This window comes from Canis lupus, chromosome 30, assembly GCF_003254725.2.
Source record: "Canis lupus dingo isolate Sandy chromosome 30, ASM325472v2, whole genome shotgun sequence".
In the NCBI taxonomy this organism is placed as follows: domain Eukaryota; kingdom Metazoa; phylum Chordata; class Mammalia; order Carnivora; family Canidae; genus Canis; species Canis lupus.
Window position 1 is genome coordinate 33,552,574 of NC_064272.1, and position 26,666 is coordinate 33,579,239.

At 39.8% G+C, this 26,666-nt stretch overlaps 1 protein-coding gene across 11 annotated transcripts; it reads left to right on the top strand.

Moving 5' to 3' along the window:
* Positions 1-49: 49 nt before the first annotated feature.
* Positions 50-26,396, top strand: KIF23 (kinesin family member 23). 11 transcript variants are annotated; one of them, XM_035708625.2, is made up of 24 exons: positions 50-102; positions 2,048-2,117; positions 3,196-3,324; positions 7,017-7,122; positions 7,514-7,650; positions 7,859-7,968; positions 8,548-8,718; positions 9,958-9,999; positions 10,724-10,836; positions 10,983-11,104; positions 12,343-12,445; positions 15,601-15,680; positions 15,766-15,885; positions 16,123-16,249; positions 16,758-16,916; positions 17,876-18,033; positions 18,728-18,901; positions 19,192-19,371; positions 19,662-19,973; positions 22,934-23,164; positions 24,100-24,182; positions 24,374-24,458; positions 25,035-25,105; positions 25,830-26,396. In XM_035708625.2, exons 1-24 carry the CDS (start codon positions 92-94, stop codon positions 25,843-25,845), a joined length of 2,910 nt encoding a protein of 969 aa, XP_035564518.1. In that variant the 5' UTR covers positions 50-91; the 3' UTR covers positions 25,846-26,396. The 11 variants fall into 11 exon arrangements, with proteins under 11 accessions (XP_035564518.1, XP_025328116.1, XP_048959974.1 ...); XM_049104017.1 differs by lacking the exon at positions 50-102 and adding an exon at positions 1,752-1,846; XM_049104018.1 differs by lacking the exon at positions 50-102 and adding an exon at positions 1,752-1,846 and having other exon boundaries at positions 24,374-24,452.
* Positions 26,397-26,666: the final 270 nt, after the last annotated feature.

A 26,666-nucleotide genomic window follows, 5' to 3' on the forward strand; every position in this document is an offset into this window, starting at 1 on the left:
CTGGGCCGCCGGGTCCCGCTTCCCGCGGTCCGCCGCCCCGCCGCCCCGCCGCCGCCGCCCCGCCGCCCCGCAGAGCCCGGCGCCCGCCGCCATGAAGCCAGCGTGAGTACCGGCCGCGTCCCCTCGGTCTGCACCGGCCGCCGGCCCCGGAGGGGGAGCCCCCCGCGTGGGCGCGGCGTCCGGGCCGCGGCGGCCCCTCCCCGGGGGCTCTGTGCCGGGTGGGGCCCCGCGACGGGGGCGCCGCGGAGGTGCGGGCGCGGGGGCGGGGGCGGGGGCGCGGGGGGCCCTGGCGCCCTCCAGGTCGAGGCAGGCCGAGCCCCGGGAGCGCGCCGGGCGCCGGGCCGCGTGACAGCCCCGCCCCGCAGGCTCGCAGGCCGCAGGCCGCAGCCCAGCGCCCGGGAAGCAGCGCCCGCTGCGGCAGAGCAGCTGGTTATCCTAGGGGCCCGAGTAAAGACCTTCTAGCTTAAAAAAAAAATATATATATATACACATATATATATATATTATATATATACACACACACACATATATATACACACACGTATATGTATACATGTATATATATGTATATATATGGGATATGTATATATACATATATGTGTATGTATATATATTGAGTTTATGTATAATATACATGTATATATGTATGTGTATATATATTGAGTTTATATAGAGTATATATGTATTATTTATGTATATATGTATATGTATATATGGGATATATATATGCATATATGTGTATATGTATATATATGGGATATGTATGTGTCTATATATGTGTATGTGTATATATACATACTGAGTTTATATATATTGAGTTTATGTATAATATGTATATATACACATATGTATATATGGGATATGTATGTATATATACATGTATGTGTATGTGTACATATATATTGAGTTTACATATGTATAATATATGTACATGTATGTATGTGTATATATTGAGTTTATATAGAGTATATATATGTATTATATATGTATATATACGTATATGCATATATGGGATATGTATATGCATATATGTATATGTGTATATATAGGGGATATGTATGTATATATACATATATATGTGTATGTGTATATATATTGAGTTTATATATATCGAGCTTATGTATAATACATATATGTATATATGGGATATGTATATGCATATATATGTAAATATGTATATATATGGGATATGTATATATACATATATATGTGTATGTGCATATGTATATATATATTGAGTTTAGGAGACCCACTATAATATTTTGTATTGGAAACGCTAATTGGCTTGCTTGTTTCGTCTCGAAACGTGTCGTGAAAATATTTGATTTTCTATGCAGTCTCTGCGGCGCTTAATTTTACTGTTAAATGTTCATCTGCACTATTGATTTCTTAACCGTCGGGGCTGGCGGTGTGGAGGAAAGCCGACAGCCTGATTGATGAAGCCCCAAAATAGCTTCTGATTGTAAGAGGGCAAGAAATGGCAGTGGGAAGACCCAGTTGTGTTCGAGGACAAAGGATGATGGCTTAGAGAACTCCGATAATTTGTTCCTTGAATGTGTAGATGTACATCTTGCTGAAAGAATGGATTTCTTTTTTTTTTTTTAATCATTTCGTGAAGTTGATCACCTGTCAGCCTGCCTTAGCGATGGATGTTGGGGCAGTGTGTGCGCTGGTGTGCCTGTAGGTCTTGAGGATAAACCAGGTCTCAGTTATCTATGGATTTTTCGAATCTGTAGTGCTTCTGTAAAATTGTCGTCCAAGAAAATATGCAAGCTAGTTTAAATATAGAAAATTATCTAGTACCGAAGACGTCTCCTGAACCCAATTTGCCGTACTTTTGCATTAGGTGAGCCACATACATTCTTTTTTTTTTCCCCCACAAACATTCTTCTAATGCAGCTTATTTTTAACGTTATTTGGGGTGTCATGTTTTAGAACTGCTCAGGGATAACTTTATAAACCCAAGGAAGACTGTCTCTGAATTATAGGTGAGGTTTTTGTATGTTATTTTGAACTGATTTTTTTTTTTTTTTTAACCTGTGACCAGGAGGACTAAGACGCCCAGGAAACTTCTAGTGAAGAAAGGATCCCAAACAAGTCTTAAAGACCCAGTGGGGGTAAGGTCTCCCTGTGAATTTGTGTGTGTGTGTGTGTGTTTTCTTCTGTCCTCTTCTGTCTTCTGTGTATGCTTGGAAGGGATGGAGCTGTGGAAGCAGAGTCAGAGAACATTAGTTAAATGGGTAAGTCTGGTCCCAGCTTTAAAGTTTTGTTTCTATATAGGATTCATTAGTAAAATGAAGTGTTTGGGTATGTCAGTTGCATAACTCCTATAACTAACTATAACTTGAAAAGTTAGATAATGAAAGATATTCTTCAGCTGTCCCGGAGAATTCTTCTACTCTCTTGGAAGGCAGGGAAATTTCTGCTTGGATGAGCATCCTCTCCCATCTTTGGGGCTTTTAAATAGTGACTGATGGTATGCTCCGTAAAGACACTGGTGTAGAACAGCTTAATTCAGTCTAGTAACTCATCATAACTGCATGTACTTCATGAGTTTCAGGCTTTGGGACTTTCTTTTAAAGACAAATGGCAAATAAAAGAAGGTTGTTTTGCCCTGGGATATTTTTCTCTCTCCTTCACTGGCACCAGAATGTGTCTCTTGTTCTAGGTGGGGGGAAACTGATGCTTTGCATTTTCAGCTGAATAGTTCTTCCTCGACCCTATCACTGATTAAGAAGATGTGTTTCAGATGATGTGCTTACTCATTTGTATATTATACTTATTTGTATATATGTTACATTTGTTGGTATATAGTGTTAAGCTGTCAAGTTTTATTTGATATCCAATATCAACAAATTCTAACAGCTTTTCAGATAATTCTCATTGTGTGATATGTTATCAATTTTAGAGATTTTTATATTAGTGGTAATATAAATTTACTCAATTTGTGCCAGTATAATAGTGATTTGATGCTTTTGTCATCCAAATTTATTTTCATTGTAAGTGTATTTAAAGCTCCTCATACCTGATAGATCTGTTTATAGCTGACAATGTCTGGTAGCAAGTTTTGGTTTTCATAGCTCTAAGTTCATATAAATCTCTTATGCTGAGAGACCAAATGTTGGATGAGTGAATGAGAAGCTTAAATGCAAAGTAGTCAACCTTCATTCTGGAAGCACATTCCTGTAATTTCAGGTGTACTGTAGGGTGCGCCCACTGAGCCTTCCTGATCAAGAGTGCTGCATAGAAGTGATCAATAATACAACCGTTCAGCTTCATACTCCTGAGGGTTACAGGCTCAACCGAAATGGAGATTATAAGGAGGTAATTCCCATTGGAACCAAGCTGTTTTTACTTGAGATGTTCTCTCCTGAAATGGCTTTTCCATTTTTTTTTTAACATTTAACACAATTCACATTTCTACTTTTTTTTGAAAAATTTGTTTACTTCCCTCTAACCTCTATATATAAAGTGTGGATAGGCTTATGTTTGGTATTCTTTGAGTTAGGGGATTGCTTATATGAGGCAGTTTCTTGTACTGGATATTTATTGTTTTTTAGAGCATAGGTTTGGGATCTTGAATGATTGTGCTAGGTCGCTATACATACAGACACACACACAATTTCATGTGCAGATTAAAATAGCAATAGGCGTTTTGTATTTGTTTTGACCTCCTTTGAAGTGTTGTTTAATAAAATCTTGAGCAAAGTGAGTTTAGTTCAGTTCAAACATTGCACTAAAGCTGCAGGGCAGAAGGAGATTTTCAAAAACGAGTAGGACACAATCCTTGCCTTTATGGGGCTTTCAGCTGAGTTGGGGGCACCAGATAGAAAAGGGTAACCTTTATATAGATAAAATAAATCAGTGTGCTGAAAGAGCTGGACTATGGGAGTGCAGAAGGAAGCATGGATTCAGGCTGTTGTCTCTCTGTTGAGCTGCCTTTCACCCTCATGCACCCTGCTCCTGTGAGACTGTCAGAAGCCCACAGTGGCCTCTGGATTGCTCACATTGGATGGACACCTCTTGTCATAATCCATTTGTCAGCAGGACCATCCTTCCTGAAGCCCTCTTCCGTCTCCCCATCCAGGTCTCTATGTTCTCAGCTGTAACTGGCCACCCTCTTCAGGTTCTTCTTCCTTTTCTAACCTCTCAGTGCTGGGGTTGGCTACACCTAGGGCTCTTTTCTCTACCCTTTCCCATGGCTTTAAATGTTGCTTATAGTTCTGGAGGTTTTTTTTTTGTTTTGTTTTGTTTTTTTTTTTAAATTTTAATCTCCAGCCTAAACCTTATGTCTGCTCTAAGCTGGAACATCCACTGTTTGCATGTCATGTAAGCATCTCAAATTTTATGTGTCCACAAGAACTCTTGATTTTTTTCCCCCTCTAAATCATTTCCTCATTTCCTCTCAATAAATGGTAGTACCGTGCGTCTCCTGCTTGTATCCCATTGACCAGTACATTCTGTAAGTTCTGCTCCAATGTGAAACTGTCCTTCTGTTTCTATCTTCACAGCCCTTGTCCCTGTCTTAGCCCTGCTGTTAATCACCAAGACTAGTGCTTCTCAAATGATCTGTGGTGGAGGAACAGCTTTTTAAATTTTTCAGTGCATTGTGATTGGATACTTTTGTGCAGCTTTGCCATCTGAATTAGACCATGGAGAAGTGATTTTGTAATCTGTTCAATGAGACGAGCCTGTTGATCACATGCTGGGATGTTGCAGCCATGTCAAATGGCTAGAAAAGTTTCTAAACTTCAATTTCTTTAATTCTCTCCTCCTAGACAGGAAACAAACCAGTTCTCAGAGGGGCACTGATTTGCTGACCATACTTTGAAATATAACTGGACTGCCTGTTTCCACTCTGAATCTTATTCTCCAATCCATTTTCCACAAAGCCACCAAAGAGAGCTTTTAAAGTATAAATCTGGGCAGCCCCGGTGGCATAGCGGTTTAGCGCTGCCTGCAGCCTGGGCTGTGATCCTGGAGACCTGGGATCGAGTCCCACATCAGGCTCCCTGCATGGAGCCTGCTTCTCCCTCTGCCTGTGTCTCTGCCTCTCTCTCTGTCTCTGAATAAATAAAGAAATAAATCTTAATAAATAAATAAATAAAGTATAAATCTGATCTGACCCTTTTCCTGTTTAAAATTTTCAAGGCATAGTCGTTAAGTGAGCAAAATCCTGCTTAATTTGCTCTATTTCTCTACTGTCAACTCGTCCTAGTCATCCAGTCCTGAGTTCCTTGGATAAGCCCAAATCCTGTTTCAGTGCGGTCCTCTTGGCATGGACTTTTTCTTTCTTTTGGCTCTTAGCATGAATGGCTCCTCATTTGTGGATTTCAGCTTAAACATCTCCTCCTCAGAGAGAATGTCCAGACCACCTTATCAGAAGTGGCACCCTTCCCCGCTTCTGTCCCAGTCTGCCCTTTATGTGCTTCCTTGATAGCACTTAGCACATCAAGAGTTTTATTTTCTCTCTCCCCTGCTATAGTGTAAGCTTCAGGGGGATGTGTGCCTTCTCTGTCCTGTTCCCCGTTCAGTGAATATTCAGTGGACGAAGGATGAACATTCTGGGACAGCTTCATGAGGAGTGGGCCTTCAAAGATGTCAAATAACTGAGAACTGACTTGCTGTGAAGAACTTCACTTCTCTGTTAGATTAATTTCAAGTATGTAAAGTAGACAGAAAGCTTGGTGGGGATTAACAGTTCTTTCTCACTGCCTTGTGACAGGAGGCAGAGCTGCACTGGAAGTGGCTGTGACACCAGTCAGCACTGCAGGCTTGGGCAAGTGCCTCCCCTTGGGCTCAGTTTTCTTTACTGGAAAGGAGGGCTTTGTTCACAAGGACTTGGAGGTCATCTGGCTGAGCTGTCAGCACTATTTTTTGTGTATCCTTTCCATCCTAAGATTCCTTATTCTTGTGAACTCTACTGCTATTTTTACAGGATTGCAACAAAACCTTCCAAGAAATGAGAGTTAGCCTAGCTGAAGTAGGTGTGTGATCTTTAACAAGTTTTAAAATGAGCATGGTAATTAGCAGTATCTAATCACAGGTCAGAGTTAAATGATTCACTGCCAAGCTAAGGCAGTGCTTGGCACATGCTCCATGCTGAGAGTCACCTGTTGTATTGTGTATTTGAGTACTGATCTATACTTGTTTCCTTTTGGAGACTGCTAATTTTAAAAACATAAGGGTCATGATAGTCCTATCTGTACAGGCTGAATTTAAGGACAAGTGTATTTAACATAGGAAAGAGGGGTGCTGCTTGACAAAGGCTATAGTCCGTAATAGATTCTAGTGAATGCTCACCACTGACATTTGTGAAGTAAAAACTGTGAAATTCAGGAAGATCACAGAAACACTTGCAGTATTTCTCCAATACAAGAAAACAGAAAAAGAACAAAAACAGAAATAACAGAACTCCAGCCCCTGTACAATTAGGACAATTCAATTTACATGAAAATATATTTATATACCCCAGCCCCCAAACTAATTTTCCAAGTAGGAGTTTGGTAATATTTTAGGTAATATGGTTATAACTTTATAATACTCATATTTTGATAGAAATTTGATAATTGAAGTATTGGTTTTTTTTAAAGGTCACAATTAACATTTCTTTCATAGAAGAATTCAAATGAGATTATAGTTCATTTCTTTTTTTTTTTTTTTAATTTAAGATTTTATTTATTTATTCATGAAAGAGAGAGAGAAGGTGAAGCAGGCTCCATGCAGGGAGCCCGATGTGGGACTTGATCCTGGGTCTCCAGGATCACGCCCTGGGCTGAAGGCGACGCTAAACCACTGAGCCACCTGGGCTGCCCCCACATTCTCTTTATAAGGGATATAACTGAGTCATGTCATGACTTTTTTAAGGGTTCCAAGTTCAAAGACTTTATGTTTTCTGTGTGTCTAGATTTTAAATGTTCATGAAGAAACATCTGAATACATTTAAACAGATATATTTCTAGCTTGGATAGAGGGAAAGCCCATTCATATGCTTTTTATTTTTTCCTTCTTCACAGACTCAGTATTCATTTAAACAAGTATTTGGGATTCATACCACCCAGAAGGAGCTTTTTGATGTTGTGGCTAATCCCTTGGTAGATGACCTCATTCATGGCAAAAATGGTATGATTTATTGGAGTTTTTGTTACATTTTCTTTTTTATCCCCCTCTGATAAAGCTTTTTTGATACTTATATATTTGGTTATGTTTGGTCTTGAATTCAGGTTTAATTTGTTAGGGTGGTATAAAACCTGCTTTTTAAAATTTTAAATTTTTAAGTAGGCTTCACCTTGGGTGTGGAGTCCAATTCGGGGCTTGAACTCACTACCCTGAGATAAAGAGTCAGATGCTTAACCAACTGACCCACCCAGGTGCCCCTAAAGTCTGCTTTTTTGAGGTGGTTAATTTTAAGAGTTTTTTTAATTCAATGAGTAAATATTAAAAGTGGAGGACTTTTAAGGTATAACCAAGCATGACTTTTAATATATATTCCATGTGACTTGCTCCATTGTAGGTCTCCTTTTTACCTATGGTGTGACAGGAAGTGGAAAAACTCATACCATGACTGGTTCTCCAGGGGAAGGAGGTCTGCTTCCTCGCTGTTTGGACATGATCTTTAACAGTATAGGGTCATTTCAAGCTAAACGATATGTAAGTATAATTTTTTTGTGTTGTGACTATTTATCTCGAGGACAAAGGGACCAAGATACCTGTAAATACAGTAGTGTTAAAGGAAAACAATAAACTGGATACATTTTGAAACCTGAAATATTAAATGTTTCTCATTTCTTAAATGTGTTTCTTGCTATTTAAGTCAAAATCTACAAAAATCTTGGTCTGATTTTTACCCCCACTTCAGGTTTTTAAGTCTAATGACAGGAATAGCATGGATATACAGTGTGAAGTTGATGCCTTGTTAGAACGGCAGAAAAGAGAAGCCATGCCCAATCCAAAGACCCCCTCTAGCAAGTGAGTATTCACATCTGTATGTGACACTGGCCCAAGGGGAGCCCTGTGTGGTGGTGTCTTCAGGCATAGGGAATGATGAACATGAAGGAGAGTTGGTCTGACAGTTGACTTTAGTGAGATCAAAATTGAAGGATTTTTTTTTTTTTTTTAAGATTTTATTTATTTATTCATGAGAGACATAGAGATAGAGGCAGAAAAACAGGCAGAGGGAGAAGCAGGCTCCCTGCAAGGAGCCCGATGCAGGGATCACACCATGAGCGCTCAACTGCTGAGCCACCCAGGTGTCCCAAGAATGTTCCTAAGTTTATTTGCTCAGATGTTCTCTTTGGTTTTGAGCACACAGTCCTTGAATTACTATTCAGAGAAGGTGTCAGTCTGGGTGGAGAGGATATAAAAGCCAGTGCTGTGTATCTGGAGGACATGGGAGGGTACTGTTGGCTGACCATGAGTACAAACAGATGGCTTTGTGCACTGACAGGCCATTTAATTTCTATCTTTTAGTTTCCCTTTGGGATCAGTTAACTTTTGATACTGACTCAACGTATAAGAGCATACTTTTTGGCTTTTTTCTTTTTTCAGACGACAAATAGACCCAGAGTTTGCAGATATGATAAATGTACAAGAATTTTGCAAAGCAGAAGAGGTTGATGAAGACAGTGTCTATGGTGTATTTGTCTCTTATATTGAAATATATAATAATTACATATATGATCTATTGGAAGAGGTGCCATTTGATCCCATAAAGCCTAAGTAAGTAGTGAAGAGAGTCCCATCTTAGCTTTTTAACCGTGGGGGAAGCCACGTTACCTCAGGGAGCCTTAGCTTTCTCAGTAATAAATGGTGATAATGCTTACTTTTGTTTGCATAGTGAAATATAACTTGTATATCATGCATTTCGTGTTCAACGCATAATTTTATTCTTAACCAGGTATGCAGCTATATTCGGGAACTAGTGGGTTGAGGCATCTAAGGAGCAGAGAGACCTGAATATTCATTTTCGACATTACCCTTGAGAACTCTTGGCCTTGGGGCTATGCGTGTGGGTTACCTTTCAAGAACCTTACGCTTAGTGTTGGGAGCTGGTAGCCACATTAACCATCTGCAGTTGGAGATCTCTACAGAACAGAGCCCAAAGCTGTTGTCTGTACAACTAATACAGACCTTTTCATCACTGATTAATATGAAGTGACATCTGTATCCTCATTCTGCCAGAGTTCAAAGACAACTCCTTAGATCTACTTGGGTCTTGGCTGGTTCAGACTGAAGAGCAAGCAATTACAGCTTGGCATCACAATCCACATTTGTGCCAGAGCAGACTCTGGAGTCTCATTTCACATTACTGTCTTGTTCTTGAGTTGATGGTTTTGTTGCTAAGTGAAATGGTTATCTTCAGTGCTTTGTTAGGGCCCCTCAGAACATAATAATATGAAAACTAACTCAACATTATTGGTGAAACAGCTGGATATTTAGAAAACCATTAGACTGAGAAGTGGTTTAATAAATTACATTAAGCATTTGATAGATTCCTTACTTTCCCATCTGTTTCAGGGTATCAGTTCTGTATAACCAGCTTCTTCAACTTTTGTGATGTCATTCATTGTTGCCAATCTGTTTCATTTTTTGTTCATGCGCTACATTTCTGTTTGGTTTGTTCTAAATTATTTTAGATTATTTTCATAGAAGCCTATCTTGGTTTTCGTTTACAAAAAGAAGACTGACAAACATGCCCTGCATGCCTTTGTAACCTTTCTGATAACTCCTTGAATGAACTCACTGGGTGCATGTTTGGCACTGAATTCAGATTTAATTGGTTAGGGCGGTGTTTAACCTGCTTTTTTGAGCTGGGTTAACTTCAAAGTATTTTTAAATATGATGAAGAAATATTACAAGTAGAGGGTTTTTAAAGAGCGGACTCACTGTGACTCTCACTACTCTGGACTGAGCCTGGCTGCTGTAGAAACAGTAACTTACCCCTTATTCCTTTGGTAGGTGGAACAGTTGCAGCACGCCCATGAGGAACACAGATTTTGTGTATGTGAGGATGTTGACTTTTTTCTTAAGGAGAAGGGTGCAGTTATACTAGTGGTTGGCATCTGTGGCATGTTTGCATGTATGTGGTTTTTCATTGGCCCTGGGCTGGCTGCTTCCTCTAGGCCCCTCCCTCCCTGCCGCCTGGGCATATACTGAGGGATGGTGGCTGGTACACATTTCTTCTCCCACCGTTCATGACGCGGAGGCCGAACAGGCGGCACCCTTTCCATCCTTACCCTACTGTGCAGATCAGAACTTGACCAGCCACTTTAAAAAGATTGCCATTCCTGGTATATACCAAACTCTTCCTGAATTTCTCTTTTGCTGACTCTGATGTCAGAACCAGCTGACTCTGATGTCAGAACCAGCTCTCTCTGTTGATCCCTTAAAATTAGGGAAATGCTAGATTTTGATGTTTAACCTGTGCATGTGATGTTGCTATAATGTTTTGATCTCTGTGTTTAGTAAGTGTTGTGTGCTTTATTAGAACAAATTAGAGCAAAGCTTCTAAAACAACATAGATTCCTGTGACCCTGTTGTGTAACTAATCCTGACTATATACTCTTCTACTTACTTACCCATGTTTACTGTTTTTTGGAGCTTTTGGCTAGGCTTATTCCCACTGTACAAATTGATATCATGTGGCCTGGCATTTTAGTCGTAGTCTTAAACAGAGATAATTAGGATCTCATTATTTAGACTGCTGTCTTTTTCTTTCTCACAGACCACCACAATCTAAATTGCTTCGTGAAGACAAGAACCATAACATGTACGTTGCAGGATGTACAGAAGTAGAAGTGAAATCCACTGAGGAGGCTTTTGAAGTTTTCTGGAGAGGTTAGAAACTGAGCTAAAATTAGGAAAATCTGAAATATAATCCTGAGAGTTGCTACTATAATCTGATGGCAGTACTTTTTAGTAGAAAGCATGTATACTGTAATGACTGAGTTCAGGTGTGATCAATGATGTCTCTGTCATCACAGGCCAGAAAAAGAGACGTATTGCTAACACACATTTGAATCGTGAGTCCAGCCGTTCCCATAGCGTGTTCAACATTAAATTAGTTCAGGCTCCCCTGGATGCAGATGGAGACAATGTCTTACAGGTAAATTAGTAGTGTGTGGTGTTTTTCTTGTTTTAACTGAACCTTATTAGTATTTGGAACTAGAGTAAATCAGGGAAGTTTGACTGCAATGAAGACTGTTTTAGAATTATTATATGTGGGTGATGACTTCATCACATTTAAAAACTATTCCATTATAGAGTGTGGTTTTGGGAAACTGGCTATTGAATCTGAGAACCTGTGAAAAAGGTTTACAAATCTTTATAATCTCTTGAATAGAGGAGATAAAATAAGTATGTATGAGTCATTATTTTATCTCTGAAGACTCATTTTGTATGTGGGAATTCATTTAATGGTTTTAAAATGTCAGCGGTTAACTTTCCAGGGTAGGTACAGTTTAGGAGATAACAATTCTAAATTGTTCTTCCCTTGGCTGATAGGCCAGTAGGCCTCCCATTTGCTGATCATCCTTTACTGCTGGGCCTGTCACACTCTAAGGCTTACATCAATTAGTAAAAGCATTTGATCCTGAATAGGAATCATTTAAAAGCTTTAAGCTATTAAAGTATAATCCCATTTGACCCTTATCATGAAGGTTTCCACATGGCCTGAGGACATGGTATGGCAGGGTACTGAAGACCAGCAGGACTTGAATTCTTAGTCCTATTAATTTGCTAGCTGTCTGACCTGTGATAAACTCTTTATAATGTGAGGATTAAAGCAGGCAATGAATGTACAGTTCTTATGAGGCCAGTGTCTGGCTTATATAGTCAGCACTCACAAATTTAGCTAGAAAATACTAAGTCACACCTCCACATACACTTGCTGTCCTTTAAACACATTTAATATAACAAATCAGTACCTCTTGCTTTTCATTTGTTATTAAACAGAGTATTTTGAAATTGTTCGATTATACAATTGTTACCTATCTGGTTATGGAAAAATTTAGGATAGGCCTGTTCTAGACACACTACTTAGCATGCACAGATTCAGATCCTGAGTGCAAGGTACTGTGCTAGAGATAAGAACACTGGTTGAGAGGCAGTCTCTGCTTTCATGGAGCTTAGAGTACATTGTGGAAGACTAGACAATGGGCGAGTCACCGTCACTACCATGTGTATGTTGAGCATATGCTTTTAGCAAACTCTCCCCCCAAAACTTGTATCCTTTGGCCCTACTGTTTTGTATTGTGCAAATGTGATACTTAAGACTCAATAATTTGTTTAAAGAACTTTGTAAACCAGTAATACTTCACATTTGCATTACGATCTTCCCTTCAGGAAAAGGAACAAATCACTATAAGCCAGTTGTCCCTGGTAGATCTTGCTGGAAGTGAAAGAACTAACCGAACAAAAGCAGAAGGGAACAGATTACGTGAAGCTGGTGAGCAAAGCACTTATCTATTGCTACTTTCAAAGACTTGTAATGCCAGTCATCTGCTGATTGATAGATGGTTAAGCAAAATGGTCTTCAATTTTGATAATTTAGAGGCTAGGTGTAGTGGTCAGTGCTGTTTCTTGAGTTATGCTGGTTTGGTATCAGTATATTACAATGACTTCTTGAGGAATGAGAATAAGTGATTAAAATAAATACAAAGCAAGTTATATTGTATGTGTTACCAGTAAAGTACTGGATCCTTAAAGTTAAGTGATTTAACAGTTATTCCAACATTCATACTAGTGAAAACTGGCTTCTGGAGGTAGGAAAAAATCTTTGAACAGAAAGCAACTCGGAAGGAAATGTGGGTTTTTGTTTTTGTTTTTGTTTTTTTGTTTTAATCTTTCATTAGTGTAACCATTCATGTTATGTTTTACGTAATAGCATTTATGGAGTACTTACTGTGTGCCAGTATTTGAACACTCATCCAGTCTGGGGATGTGTGTGAGGAGAAGTTTAGGGAGGAAATCTGTGAAGCTTAATTCTAATCCCACTTAAATTGAGTGGGATACAAAGGACAGGGTTAAAGTCATTCTTGACAGAGGAGGCAGCCATTTGTAAACTAGACTATGGCAGAGTCAAGGTCACTGAAGTGGGAGGGTGTGGGCTGGTGACCCATGACAACTGAGGTGCCAGAGCAAGGCAAGGCCTTCTCTGTCATATTAAAAAGCCTGAACTTTGCCCCAAAGGAATAATGGTGGTTGCCAATTATTAAGGAACTAGTGTGTATCATAGTATTTACTAGGCATGGGCTTAATTTCTGGATTCTGACCTTTTAGAGCTGTTTCATACCCATTTTTCAGATGAGGAAATGGGTTGGAAGAGGTTACCTAATTTTCCCAAGACTGGAGCCTGGGTTTAAACCCAGTTTGGTTGGATTCTCAAAGCTTGTGTCTTTCTACTGTTATACAGCCTCCCCCTAAAGCCAATAAAGAATGAGTCTTTTAGAAAGATTGTTTTCCCATGTAGAGAATTAATGTACCAAGGCAGGTCTAGAGATATGAAAAGAATTGGGAACCTTTTGCAGTAATTCAGATAAGCAGTCATGTCCCCTGGAGGCAAGGGTGGGAGAAAAGGGAGAGATAGTGAGGAAGTAAGTCCACTTGGATGTGGAGAGGAAGCAGGAGGGGAGGGGGAAGATCCAAGATCTTGGTTGAGGAGAAAGCAGTATGAGGTACAGGTGTAGGCAGTTAGAGAGTTTGTGTTAGATATGTTCAGCATATTGCAGTGCAAGTGCCTAGTCACTGGATGTACACACATGTGGAAGAAGAGAGATTTGACTTGAGGTTTTGCCACTATGATGGAAGCAACAGAGGAGATGAAATTATTCATGGAGGGATAGATGGGAACAGGCTGAGGGCAGAGCCTTGAGGAACAGATGCTTGAGGTGATGGATTTAAAGAACCTGGCAAGGAGAAGAGAAGGTGATAGCCAGGTGAGATGACAAAAAACCCTCAACATTATGTATCTGTATATAAGACAGAGCATCTAGAACCCAGGTCACAAGAGGAAGGATTCACCTTGATGGGAAGAGGTTTATCTCAGTGGAAGAAAGTAGAAACTTGAGGGTTCTGATGCTTTGGAGTAAAACCAGAAAGAACTGGCAGTGGTAATATGGATGTGGAACAGGTGGAACAAAAACTAAGGTGTAAGCATGAGGAGGAGGAGAGGAGAGTGTGGCTGGGGTGCAGGTTTCTAGAGGTGGTGCGGTTCTGAGTGGTAAGGGTGTGGGGTGTGGGCATAGCTGTGTGGCTCCCATGGTGAAGTGAGAGACACTGACCGGAGTTATGGGAGTTGGGGCCCTCTGGTGACCTGTTACAGTAGTCCTCATAGATACCAAAATGATGCAGGAGCAGGCCTGCAGGGGAACATGGAAGGGTAGCAGGCTGGGGACTAGGAAAATGCTGCTGGCCTCCTCTGCTCACCATCCTTAAAAACTTTAGAAAACAAGTAACTTTCACTTAGGCTGCAGGGGGGACCACTGTCCTTCTGGTAGCTAAAGGGTAACCTTGCAGGGCTTTGTACCATGGCTGCAGGGTAAAGCCCATAGACACTTCACAGAGTATTTCTGAATGAATAACATACAACCATAGGATTATAAAGGAAACCAATTAGGTTGAAATGGGTTTTTAAAAGTATATATTCTTAAAATTTTATTTACTTGAGTAATGAGCAGAGGGAGAGGGAGAAGCAGATTCCTTACTTAGCAGGGATGTGGAGTTTGAACCCAGGACCCCGAGACCATGACCCAAGCTGAAGGCAGATACTTGAAGTGTGTGACTCTTGACCTGGGGGTTGTGAGTTCAAGCCCTACACTGGGTGTAGAGATTACTTAGAAATAATAAAATCTTAAAAAAAAAAAAAAAAAAAAGGAATTCTTGTTTGGATGTTAGAAGGGACAGAGTTAGCTGGATCCGGAGACACATGACTATTAGAAACAGGAGCCCCTCCAGGTGCTGGGGGGACTTCAGTGCTGATGAAGCCAACTGTAGCCTGAAATGGTCATGCTTTAGAGATAATATTTTAATAATGAAGCTAATGAACATCTGCATCTAATATACTCTTCATAGAATTTAAGGTTTGGAAGAAACTTTATGGGCCATGAAGTATATAATGTTGCATGCCATGGGCAGTCCTTTTGATAGAATCTGTGAAGAATGGTGCTCAACTTCTCCTGAAACACAGCTATTAAAATACTTCTGAGGGGCGCCTGGGTGGCTCAGGTGGTTAAGCATCTGCCTTCAGCTCAGGTCATGATCCCAGGGTCCTGGGATAAAGCCCCGCATCAGGCTGCCTGCTCAGAGGGGAGTCCTGCTTCTCCCTCTCCCTCTGCCCATCCCCCCACCACCTTGTTCATGCTTGCTCTGTCACTCTCTCAAATAAATAAATAAAATCTTTAAAAATAAATAAATAAATAAAATAAAATACTTCTGAATACTGCCAGGTCATGCGAGGACAGCTTCTCATATTGAGCCATTAAAACCTGTCATTTGTAATTTCTATATACTATTTCTATGAAGTGGGGATTTTATAGGCAGATGGACTACATTTTAGCTACTCTTATTGTTTTCAAGTATCTTCTGTCTATATTTTTCTGTTAGGAAACATCAATCAGTCATTAATGACGCTAAGAACATGTATGGAAGTCCTGAGAGAGAACCAAATGTACGGAACTAACAAAGTAAGCAACAGCCTTTCGTTCTTTGTATAGCCTTGTTTGTGTGCATTGTTTTGTCTTACATATTTGGGTTTGGATGTATTTACAGATGGTTCCGTACCGAGATTCAAAGTTAACCCATCTGTTCAAGAACTACTTCGATGGGGAAGGTAAAGTACGTATGATCGTGTGTGTGAACCCAAAGGCTGAAGATTATGAAGAAAGCTTGGTAATTTTGATATATTTATCCTTTAAATTCTCAGAGTTTCTAAGGAGAAAACAACTATTTGGATGTGAAGAATGACATTTTAAATATTTTTAAAACTCACACAGAACCATTAGTTACAGAAGGGAACTAATGACCAACCTATATTGTTTCATTAGGAATTTCTGAAGGAGACTTAAATATGCCGATTTGTAAAAACAAACAAACAAAAAAAACCCTACCATGTGTTTTGTATCTTAGCAAGTCATGAGATTCGCAGAAGTGACCCAAGAAGTTGAAGTAGCGAGACCAGTAGACAAGGCAATATGTGGTTTAACGCCTGGAAGAAGATACAGAAACCAGGCTCGAGGAGGTCCAGTTGGAGATGGTATGATATGGTGTTACATCATGTGCACCTGACATTTGTCAGCCTCTCTCTCCTTAAGGTCGATTTCACATAAGGGAACTATTTACTTCCCTTGCACTCAAGAAACAAGCGCAAAACAAAACAAAAATATATATATTTTAAAATATTTATTCATTCATGAGCAACAGAGAGACAGAGACACAGGCCGAGGCGAGGGAGAAGCAGGCTCCATGCAGGGAGCCCGACATGGGACTCGATCCTGGGTCTCCAGAATCACGCCCTGGGCTGAAGGCAGTGCTAAACCGCTGAGCCACCTGGGCTGCCCAAAACAAAAAAATATTGAACCAAAGTCTAAATGAATTCTTTTCCCCCTCTTTTCCTTTTTTATAACTTACTTTTAAGGAAGTATGATTGTGACAACTCAAAGTACCTGGCTGATTGAACTGGGGTTCTAATCACAAGTATTAAACTTGTTTAAATAAGCTTTCTCTCCTGTGTAACTTCTTGTAATCTTTATAATTCAACACAGAACCACTGGTTACAGAGGTGGTTTTACAGAGTTTTCCACCTCTGCCTTCCTGTGAACTTCTGGACATCAACGACGAGCAGACTCTTCCCAGGCTGATCGAAGCATTAGAGAAACGACACTATTTACGGCAGATGATGATTGAGGAGTTTCACAAACAATGTAAGAGCCAGAAAGCGGTCTTTGATCATTTCAACTCCAGAAATTTGCAATGAGTTCTTGGGTGGGGCAGATCCTTAAAGGGTTATTTGTTTCTGCACTTGATAGTGCTCAAGGCTTTGTTCAATTACACTGACAAGGAACCTTCCCATATCTTGTAAAATGGAAGATACAGGTAAGGTGTGTATTCTCTCCTTTTTTTTTTTTCTCTCTCCTTTTTTTAAATCTACAGTGATGGGTAGATTTTTTTAAATCTACCAAGGATTAGTAGATACTTCGCTTTTAGTTCTTATTACTTTTTTGCAAGGCACTTCATAAATATTAATTACTTTTAGTAACTGCCTTTGGGCCAATAAATGACTTCATCTTTCATTTCTTGGTCTCCCTATCTGCCAAATGGGCATTTTAACTCTTCCTACCTCAGAGGGTGTGGTGGGGATGAGATAATGTGTGAGAATCATGTAGAGCAATGAATAGGCTTGTGCATGTGAGTAGATCTATAATTTTTATCATCGTTCCATTTGCATTTTCATAGGAAAGGTGTGAGATAAGTGATATCTACATACCCATTTTGAAAGGAGGAAATGTGTTCAGAAAAATTAAGTAACTTGCCCAGGTCACATAACAAGTAACTGGTGTATCAGGGATTTCAATTCGGATCCAAATGATCCTAAATCTACTATTGTTTTTGCATTTGTTTTGAAGCAGACTACTTACCTGTAAGGGGTGACAAGGCAATGCCATAATGCAAAATTAAAGATTGTGTTTTTCAGTAAAAAGCAGCTTCTAGGAAGATCTCAAGTAGATCTGATAAACGCTGGATTTCCTTCTTGTTTTCTGCTACAGACTAACCCTCATGATTTGCCGAATCGCTACAATTTTACAAAGTACCGGTTAATAAAAGTTGATTTCACTTGTTATTTTGGAATTGGAGTAAACTTGGCTTGCATGTTTTGTTTCAGCTATTACGTTTAAAGCGTTGTTACAAGAATTCGACAGTACTGTTTTAAATAAAGAAAACTACATTCAAGGAAAACTAAATGAAAAAGAAAAGGTGATCACAGGACAGAAATTGGAAATAGAACGACTGGAGAAGAAAAACAAAACTTTAGAGTATAAGGTTTGTTTTGGCATTGTTTAGTGGATGTGTAGCACTGGCTGGTGGCTGTTAGCACTGTTCTCTGATTTAGCTGTTCACCTTCTCAGCCTCTCACCAGTAATCTAATCTCTACCTCTTTACTAATCCCTTTACTAATCTCCACCTCATCCCAGAAGAGAGAAAATGTGACTGAAAAGCATTAGAGGAGTAATATACTCTTAGTTTCCTGAGTTAGACTTTAGCAATTGGAGAGAATGTTCTTGGACCAAACAAGTGAGTTTCTAGAGGGCTTTCTGGAATTTAGCTCTGGTTATAGCCTGCTTTTTGACTTATGACGATAGTTTTGTTCTCTCTTATTTATGGAGTATCATTTAGGGGTTACCCATTTATTCTAGACAGAAGCTCATCTCAACTACTGCAGTGTTCTCTGTTCTGAAAACAGCCTAAAATACAAAATTCAGGTCTAATTTTAGGGGGAAAATCATTTTCACATGAAGTCAAAGTTCCATCTTTTCATGAGGAACTTGTTTAGAAGTTCTCACTTCTAGGGATGGAGGTAGGAATTCAGATGAAATTATAAAAGGGAATTGCTTTTTCCATGATTTTTCTTTCCACAATTATGCCTGCTGCCATAAGCAAACTAGAAAGAGATTATTTCACAGCTACATGCGGTGTTTACGAGCCAGATCCTCAACAGAATGGTCTGCCTTCCCAGATTGAGATTTTAGAAAAGACAACTACGATCTATGAAGAAGATAAGCGCACTCTGCAACAGGAACTCGAGACTCAGAACCAGAAACTTCAGCGGCAGTTTTCTGACAAACGCAGACTGGAAGCCAGGCTGCAGGGCATGGTGACGGAAACGACCATGAAGTGGGAGAAAGAATGTGTGAGTGGGGCTGCTGCGGCACTGACCTTCGGGACAATGCTTTATTCCTACTCTGTGTTCAGAATCTGTGCTCCTGGGCTGGGGTTTTGGTGGCAGCGGTGGCAGGAACCGTTTGGTCCATTCCTTTTTCTTTCTCTGCCCTTAAAACACATGACAAGTGAGCGGGTACAGTGAGGCTTGCCTGACTCCAGGAGGACGGATGTACTTAGGAAATAAAGCCACTGGGTGGTTTGGTGCCCTCGCTTGTTTGGTGTGACTGAATTAGACGTGTGTCCCTGTGGCTAACCTAGGAGCGCCGGGTGGCAGCCAAGCAGCTGGAGATGCAAAATAAACTCTGGGTCAAAGATGAGAAACTGAAACAACTGAAGGCCATTGTTACTGAACCCAAAGCCGAAAAGCCGGAGAGACCCTCTCGGGAGCGGGACCGGGAAAAAGTCACTCAAAGAGCTGTCTCTCCGTCACCAGTACCTGTAAGTACTTTGTGGCTGGGCAGTCACTTGCACTAGAGGAAATTTATTTAGATTAGGTAACTTTCTAGGATGCCTCCTTTGTTGTTTTATGTTACTTAGTGCATTTCTCCAACTTATCTATGTAACTTTTCCTAAGTTTAGCATAAACACAAATTTAATGCAAATTCAGAATAAAATATATACTGACTCAGTAAAATAATTCTAACATGTACTAAAATGATAGGAAAAACAGTGAATTGTTTCTCTCAGTGTTTCGTTCTTGCTCACTAATTTCTCTTCCATTTTTTTAGCTTTCTAGTAACTATATTGCTCAGATTCCCACCGGCCAGCAGCTCCTGAGCCAGCCGCAGCTCCATAGGCGCTCTAACTCTTGCAGCAGCATTTCTGTAGCTTCCTGTATTTCGGAATGGGAGCAGAAAATTCCTCCGTACAACACACCTGTCAATGTCACCTCTATTGCAAGGCGTAGGCAGCAGGAGCCAGGACAAAGTAAAACTTGTGTCGTGTCAGACAGAAGGCGAGGAATGTACTGGACGGAAGGCAGGGAGGTGGTCCCCACATTCAGAAATGAGGTAGAGCTAGAAGAGGACCATTGCTGCAGGGTTAGTGCCAGCGTTCTCTTAAAGCACTGTAGTCATAGATTCTAATCTTGGGGTTTGGTTGTTTTGTTTTGGGGGGGTTTTGTGTGTGACTCGATTCAGAGAGTTCAATGGAAAGATGGGTGACTAGAGTATAAAGAAAGTCTAATTTTTCTTTTATTTACTTTGAAAAATCAGCCTGAAATTGAGGTCTAGCTTTTCATCTGAAAAAGCTATAACACATCTGGCCACAGCAGGACCACCAGAGAACACAGGTCAATTGGGCGAGTCCCACAGTAATCCGTGCTTTTCATTTGCATAAACTAATGAGCAGCCACAAGATCTGTGAATGAGTATCTCAGAGCACTTTTTTTTTTGTTCCTCAAATGTTTTGCTGCTTTTGGACTTTTATTTTTAAAATTGCTTTTTCAAACTTATTTTGAAAAATTTCAAACTCAAAAAGTTGAAAGAATGGTACAGTATCCTCCTTTCCCCTTAACTACATGTACCAATTGTCAATTATATAGTTATTATTTTTTTTCTTGAACTTTTGAAGGAATCCTACACTTTGTGACACTTCCTCCCTAACAAGGACACTGTCCTATATAAACACAGTCTTTATCAAACCTAAGAAAGTTAACACTAATTGAATAAATATCCTCTACTTTAAATCCAGAATCCCAACAAAGTGAATGCCTTACAGGTGGTTATGTGTCTTCCATCTCTTTTAATATAAAATAGTCCCTCATTCCCGCCACACACTTTTTTTGATGTTCCTAACATTGACTGTTTCTGAATAGTCCAGGCCTGTTGTTTTATAACTACTGAAGGTTTGCATGTCTAGTAAATTGCTTTTAATGTTAAGACCTTTATCTCAAAAGGGCTCAGCCTCAGTCAAGGGTGTTTAAAGAAATTCATGTTTAAATTTTCTTCTTAAGGATTAAGATAAAGTTTTTCCTTTGAACGCATGGACCAAGTTAATATTATGAATCTATATTTAGTAAAATCTTACTATAGCTCTTTTAGAATTTGTCTTTTAACAAATTAATACTATATTGCTTTAGGTTTTCTTGTAATTTAGGGTACAGGTAAGCTTCATTTCAATGGCCTGCACTCCTGATTATTAAGAGATAGCGATGAACTGCAGGGTATTTACGAAGACAACAGATGATCCTGAGTTCTAAGTTCTTTACTTTGCAGATTTTGCTTGAAACCTTTTTAGGGAGCAAATTATGGTGACCGGTCTTTCTGATCAACTCTAATAAATCCCCTTGACTTTTCATGAAAGTTTACAGGCCAAACACTATTCAAGGCCTGCTTATGCCTGATTAACATTAATGTGGTGTACCTAATTCGGCTCTCAAATATTTAAGAGGATTTACTAGAGGTCCTTTAACTTCTCACTTGAAATCAAATCTCTTTAGAAGTGCAGCAAAGTTTAGGCTAGTATCTACACATCAAGGTTTGTTGGCCAAAAATTATGTCCGGTATACTGAATTTATACTTCAGTGAGGAAGAAACTATATCTTTGATTCCATAAATGACAGTAGATTTTAATAACTATCCTCTTTCTGAAGCTTGCTTCATAATGTATGTATTGCTAAATGTATTCAGGAAAACTATCAACTTTGCTACTGGTAGGTCACAAGAGCATGACTTTCTTGTTCAACATCAGGCCATTTTAGTTATTTTAAGATTATTTGTTTATATGAAAGAGCAGAGTGAGAGAGAACATGAGTGGGCGGGGAGAGGCAGAGGGAGAGGAAGCAGCAGATTCCCCGCTGAGCAGGGAGTCTGGTGTAGGGCTCCATCCCAGGACTCTGAGATCGTGACCTGAGCCCAAGGCAGAAACTTAGGTGACAGAGCCACCAAGGCTCCCCAGTTAGGCCACTTTAAGAACAGGAAGTTTCCTGGTTGCTGGAGACTTGGGCATCTTTTGTGGCAAACTCTATTTTCCAGGTTCTGTAGTAGCATGACTTACATTAGCGTTTCGACTGTTGATTCTGATTCTATAGGGGAAATGCTTCAGTTCTCCAGACAGGCATGTTAAAGTTGGGATCTTCATACGTGACCAGTTTGGAGGATCTTGGCCTGTGACAGACTGTTTCATTTGCTTTCGTTATACAAACAGGAGATGTTTGAAGCAATGAGTTATCTTTGGAACTATGTCCTGTATGTGAAATACTTTGCCTTAGACTGAATGTGCTAAATTTAACTTTCCCAGATTCATATGACAGTTGACTGGAAGCAACTAGTTTTTTATTGTATGATTGATAGAGGCTGATTTGATACTACATTTTTAGTTTCATTCTTGGAATCTTTATGAAATGTTTGAGGGAAAAAAAATTGGTATGTTTTAGCCATTATTGTGTTTGAAGTTCTATTTGAGATTTTAAGATCTCAAGTAGTCAGAAGTACTTCATTTATATTCTCTTTATACATCTTATTATACCTAATGTTCTTTAGCATATTGTACCATACAGTCCATTAGCATTGATCAATTGACTGTCTTTGAATATGGAGTGTTTTCTCTTTAGTTTAGAGGCCTGTGACATGTTTCACTCTCTTACTGACCTTATTTGAAGCTTTTAACATAGTTGTTGACTTAAGAGATGATTTTACAATAGCAGGCACAAATAATGGCTTTGATAGAGAATATAATATAGAAGTCTCTTGAATACCACCTACTTAGGAAAGCCTGGTGGCATAACCAGAACTTTTCCATTATTTTGTTGAGAGGGGAAGCTCCTTGGTAGAATGTATAATATACAAGCTGGTATTAAAAGATGTTTGTTGGTTCTGTGGTTAAATACAAAGAGAACACTTAAATTATCTGAATAATATATGTAGCTTTTGAAAAGGTCTCTGCACTTGTTTTGATAATGTCATCAACTAACATAGCCAAACCTGCTGCACTTCTAATAATACCCTTCAATTAATTCTGGGTTATGCTTGTTTCTTGATTCCTCTTTCAACCTGATCAGAACGCACCACCAATTCGTCTCCGCCACAGACGATCTCGCTCTGCAGGAGACAGATGGGTAGATCATAAGCCTGCCTCTAACGTGCAAACTGAAACAGTCATGCAGCCACATGTCCCTCATGCCATCACAGTATCTGTTGCAAATGAAAAGGCACTAGCTAAGTGTGAGAAGTACATGCTGACCCACCAAGAACTAGCCTCCGATGGGGAGATTGAAACTAAACTAATCAAGGTAAAAACAAATTGACACAGGACAAAAAAACATACAGAAAGTCAACATCGCAAAAAAACCACTTACTCTTCTGTTCCTTTGATGACACACAGGCAGTGTCAACGAAGATAAATGGGTGTTGATGCAACCTTTTTGTTTGTTCGTTAGAAAACTAAAGGAACTGGTCAGGCCGTAAATCTGCTAAACTAAATCACCTGCTCTCTACCAAATGAGGCTCAGATTCTCAGGATTCTATGTTGGAGGAACTCCAGATCTATGTACTTGTAGTGTTAGTTTTAACCACTACTTTAAGAGTAAACCCAAAGAACTACCATTTGTCAGCTCCAGATAAAAAGGCCACATTCAAATGTGACCTCTCAAAATTTCTTATTACTGAGCTACCCAGAGCCCTTTCCCTTCCCTGCCTGTAGAAAAATTTTCCTCTGATCAAAGAGTCAATGAATAATCAGGGAAGTAAAAGGTAAATGGGAAAAAAAGCGCTTTTCATTTCAGATTTAATTTAGAGGATGGTTCTTAATTATGAGAGTTACAAATAAGACTGTAATATGAGGGGAGTGGTTATACCCAGAAGAAAGTATACCTTAGAATGTTTAGAAATTTCTGGTAGATTTCTTGTTCCTCGGTATAGTTTTTAAATTATAGATTGAACAAAAAGGAATATTGGTTTTTGCGATTTAAGAATGTTCCTGATTATATTGCATTGGACTTTTGTTTAGTGAGAGAGAATTTCTAAAGTATTTTAATAGTAAATACCCAGCAGTCTGAAGCACCATCTCGGTTTGTGATTAGGGCTTTACTGTTTCATGTAGAATCTTAAGCTCAGTTTGAAATATATGTTTATTAATCACTTCTCTTTGGCTAAGATCCAGTATGAAATATATGTTTATCATTTGGGTATATCAAAGTGTAATGGTGACCTTTTCTCTTGGTTTCAGGGTGATGTTTTCAAGACAAGAGGTGGTGGACAATCTGTTCAGTTTACGGATATTGAGACGTTAAAACAAGAATCGCCAACTGGGTGAGTGATCATCAGATGTATCTCTTTAGAGGGCTGTAGTTTACTTAGCTGCTCATTCTTGTAGAACATAATATCCTGTAAGATGTATCATTAACTATCTGAAGGAGTGTAGTGATATTACCCTATTCCTAATATTTTTCCTGTTCTTTGATACAAAACTAATTGTTGCATCGTTTCCCTTTTCTCCACAGCCGAAAACGAAGATCTCCCACAGCAGCACCTGCCCCACCAGATGGTACAGAGTCTGAATGGACTGATGTAGAAACAAGGGTAGGGGTAAAAGTGAAATATTCATCTGCTTCATAAAAATTAGAGGCAACCTATCTTAACCCCTTGGCTCCAGCTTTTCCTGCTCTCAGAGGCAGCTGAGGTCTGATCTCACATGTTCCCAGCAAACCTGCCAAGAGACTCATTTGTGTTCAGATCTGCTCCTCCTGGAGCTCTCTGCTTCAAGGTCCCTGTCTTCTGTATAGTGGGTTAGGGCCCGAGAGTCAAGTCAGAGTGTATCACTCTAGTATGATGGTGGGAACCTTCACAGAAGCACAGCTTCCTTGTGGAACTGTTAATCTTGATGAGAAGCTCCTCTGGAAAGAGCATGGGAAGGGTGGGTGGCCCTGGCCACTAACATCCTCAAGGAAATTACCTTCATGATCTCTAGAGACCCTTGCAGCTCACCATCTTTGTGGCCCGTGTCGAATAAACTGCAGGTATCGGGTAGTTTAACATTGGTGGCTGCGCTGCACCAGAAAGCAATGTGGGATTCCACCTTGGTTGAACCCATCTGAGCAGAACTGAGTTTTAAAGACTGCAGAGAGGAACTGATCTTTTCCTCTCCTGTGATTTTCCTCTCAGTGTTCGGTGGCTGTGGAAATGAGAGCAGGATCTCAGCTGGGACCTGGCTACCAGCATCATGCACAACCCAAGTAAGTCCTGACTAATTAGGCCTTTCTGTGTGTGTCCTCCCTCCTACGGTATTTCTATCACGCTTTCTCCCTACCACCACTGTAAGGGGACATACGTGGTTTCCGTTTACCCCCTAGACTATCTGGGCCCTCTAGCAGACTGCAGTAGCAGGGCTGAGAACCTCAGAAGGCTTGGTAAGAGTGGTGACAGGTGAAGAAGATACCCATGCTTATTCATACTTTGCTAATGCTCATAAAGCTCTCCAAGGCTAGACTGAGATCACCCTGTAAGGAGGCAAGCTGGAGGCTTTAGTCAGCTTCGTGTAATTCAGTCTCTGAACATACCTCCTTGTCTCGTTATAGTGGTAAATGTTCGCTAAAATAAAACTGAGTGGTGGAATTTATGGTAGGGGAAGGAATCACACTTTTCTTTCTATTAAGTGCACACCCAAGAGTCTGGTCCATTCTTTTTCCACATTAGTAAAACCCCTTTTCAGATATCTACCTTTTCAGTCTGTGAGTCCATTTTTAACACACATTCCTTAGGCAAGTTGGAAAATCACTGCAGTAGGATGAAGGCAAGAATCCTGCTTTTTAAATTTAATACTGGATATGCAGCAACCATTAATTGCTTTCTCAAGATTTGAACTTTCCCACGATAAAACAGGAGACCTTGTAAAGACAGCATTCCTAGGACATCAGAGTACATGAATGTCAATACTAAATGCTGGTTTTCACACTTTAGGCGCAAGAAACCATGACCCGACCATCTTTTCATTTGTGTTGGTGATTTCTCCAAAGCCATCCCAGGAGTCTTCTGAATCATCTTGCAGAACTGCAGCTTTGTTGAATATCAAAGACCTCAGATATATTATACACTGGTGCAGATCAATGGTTCCAAAGATACCTAGGATTCAGCACACTTTTTATATTCTATGCCTTGCTATATGAACTTTTATAATGCTATTGTTTTGTATATTTCTTGTGTACTTAATAACTAATTCGCACAAGTGTTTTGTTTTGTCTTGGGTGATTAAAGAAATATATATATAGACCACACTTTTTTATTGTGACTTTTCCAGCTCTTGTCTGAATACTTAGGGTTTTATAAACAAAACAAATGCTGCTATAGATTAGCTTGCAAGAATGCACTTTAGACATATTTGACAATTCGAACTTTCAAAATAAGAATGTCACAGTGACTCGCCAATACTAAAACCATTTTAGGAAGTTGTTTTGAATTCTGTATGTATATATACACTTTCTGACCTTTTAGATATACCAAAAGAATTAAAATAAACACTAAGAAATATGTTGTGTGACAGTCATTAACACATACCTCACATTGAACTGATACTCATTTATGGAATGATTTAGAAGAAAGAACTAGAGGTTTCTCTCATGTTGGAGCTACCTGTTTTATTTATTTATTTAAAGATTTTTTTTTAATTTATTCATGAGAGACACAGAGGGAGAGAGAGGCAGACACACAGGCAGAGGGAGAAGCAGGCTCCATGCAGGGAGCCTGACATGGGGACTCCATCCCGGGTCTCCAGGATCACACCCTGGGCTGAAGACAGCA

Bases quoted from the DNA above. Each gene is read 5' to 3' on its own strand.
- KIF23 (XM_049104017.1), top strand. From the start codon at position 1,767: ATGCAAGCTAGTTTAAATATAGAAAATTATCTAGTACCGAAGACGTCT. The intron at 10,837-10,982 runs GTTAGAAACTGA...CTGTCATCACAG, and splicing joins TTTTGAAGTTTTCTGGAGAG to GCCAGAAAAAGAGACGTATT. The intron at 18,034-18,727 runs GTTTGTTTTGGC...CTGCCTTCCCAG, and splicing joins ACAAAACTTTAGAGTATAAG to ATTGAGATTTTAGAAAAGAC.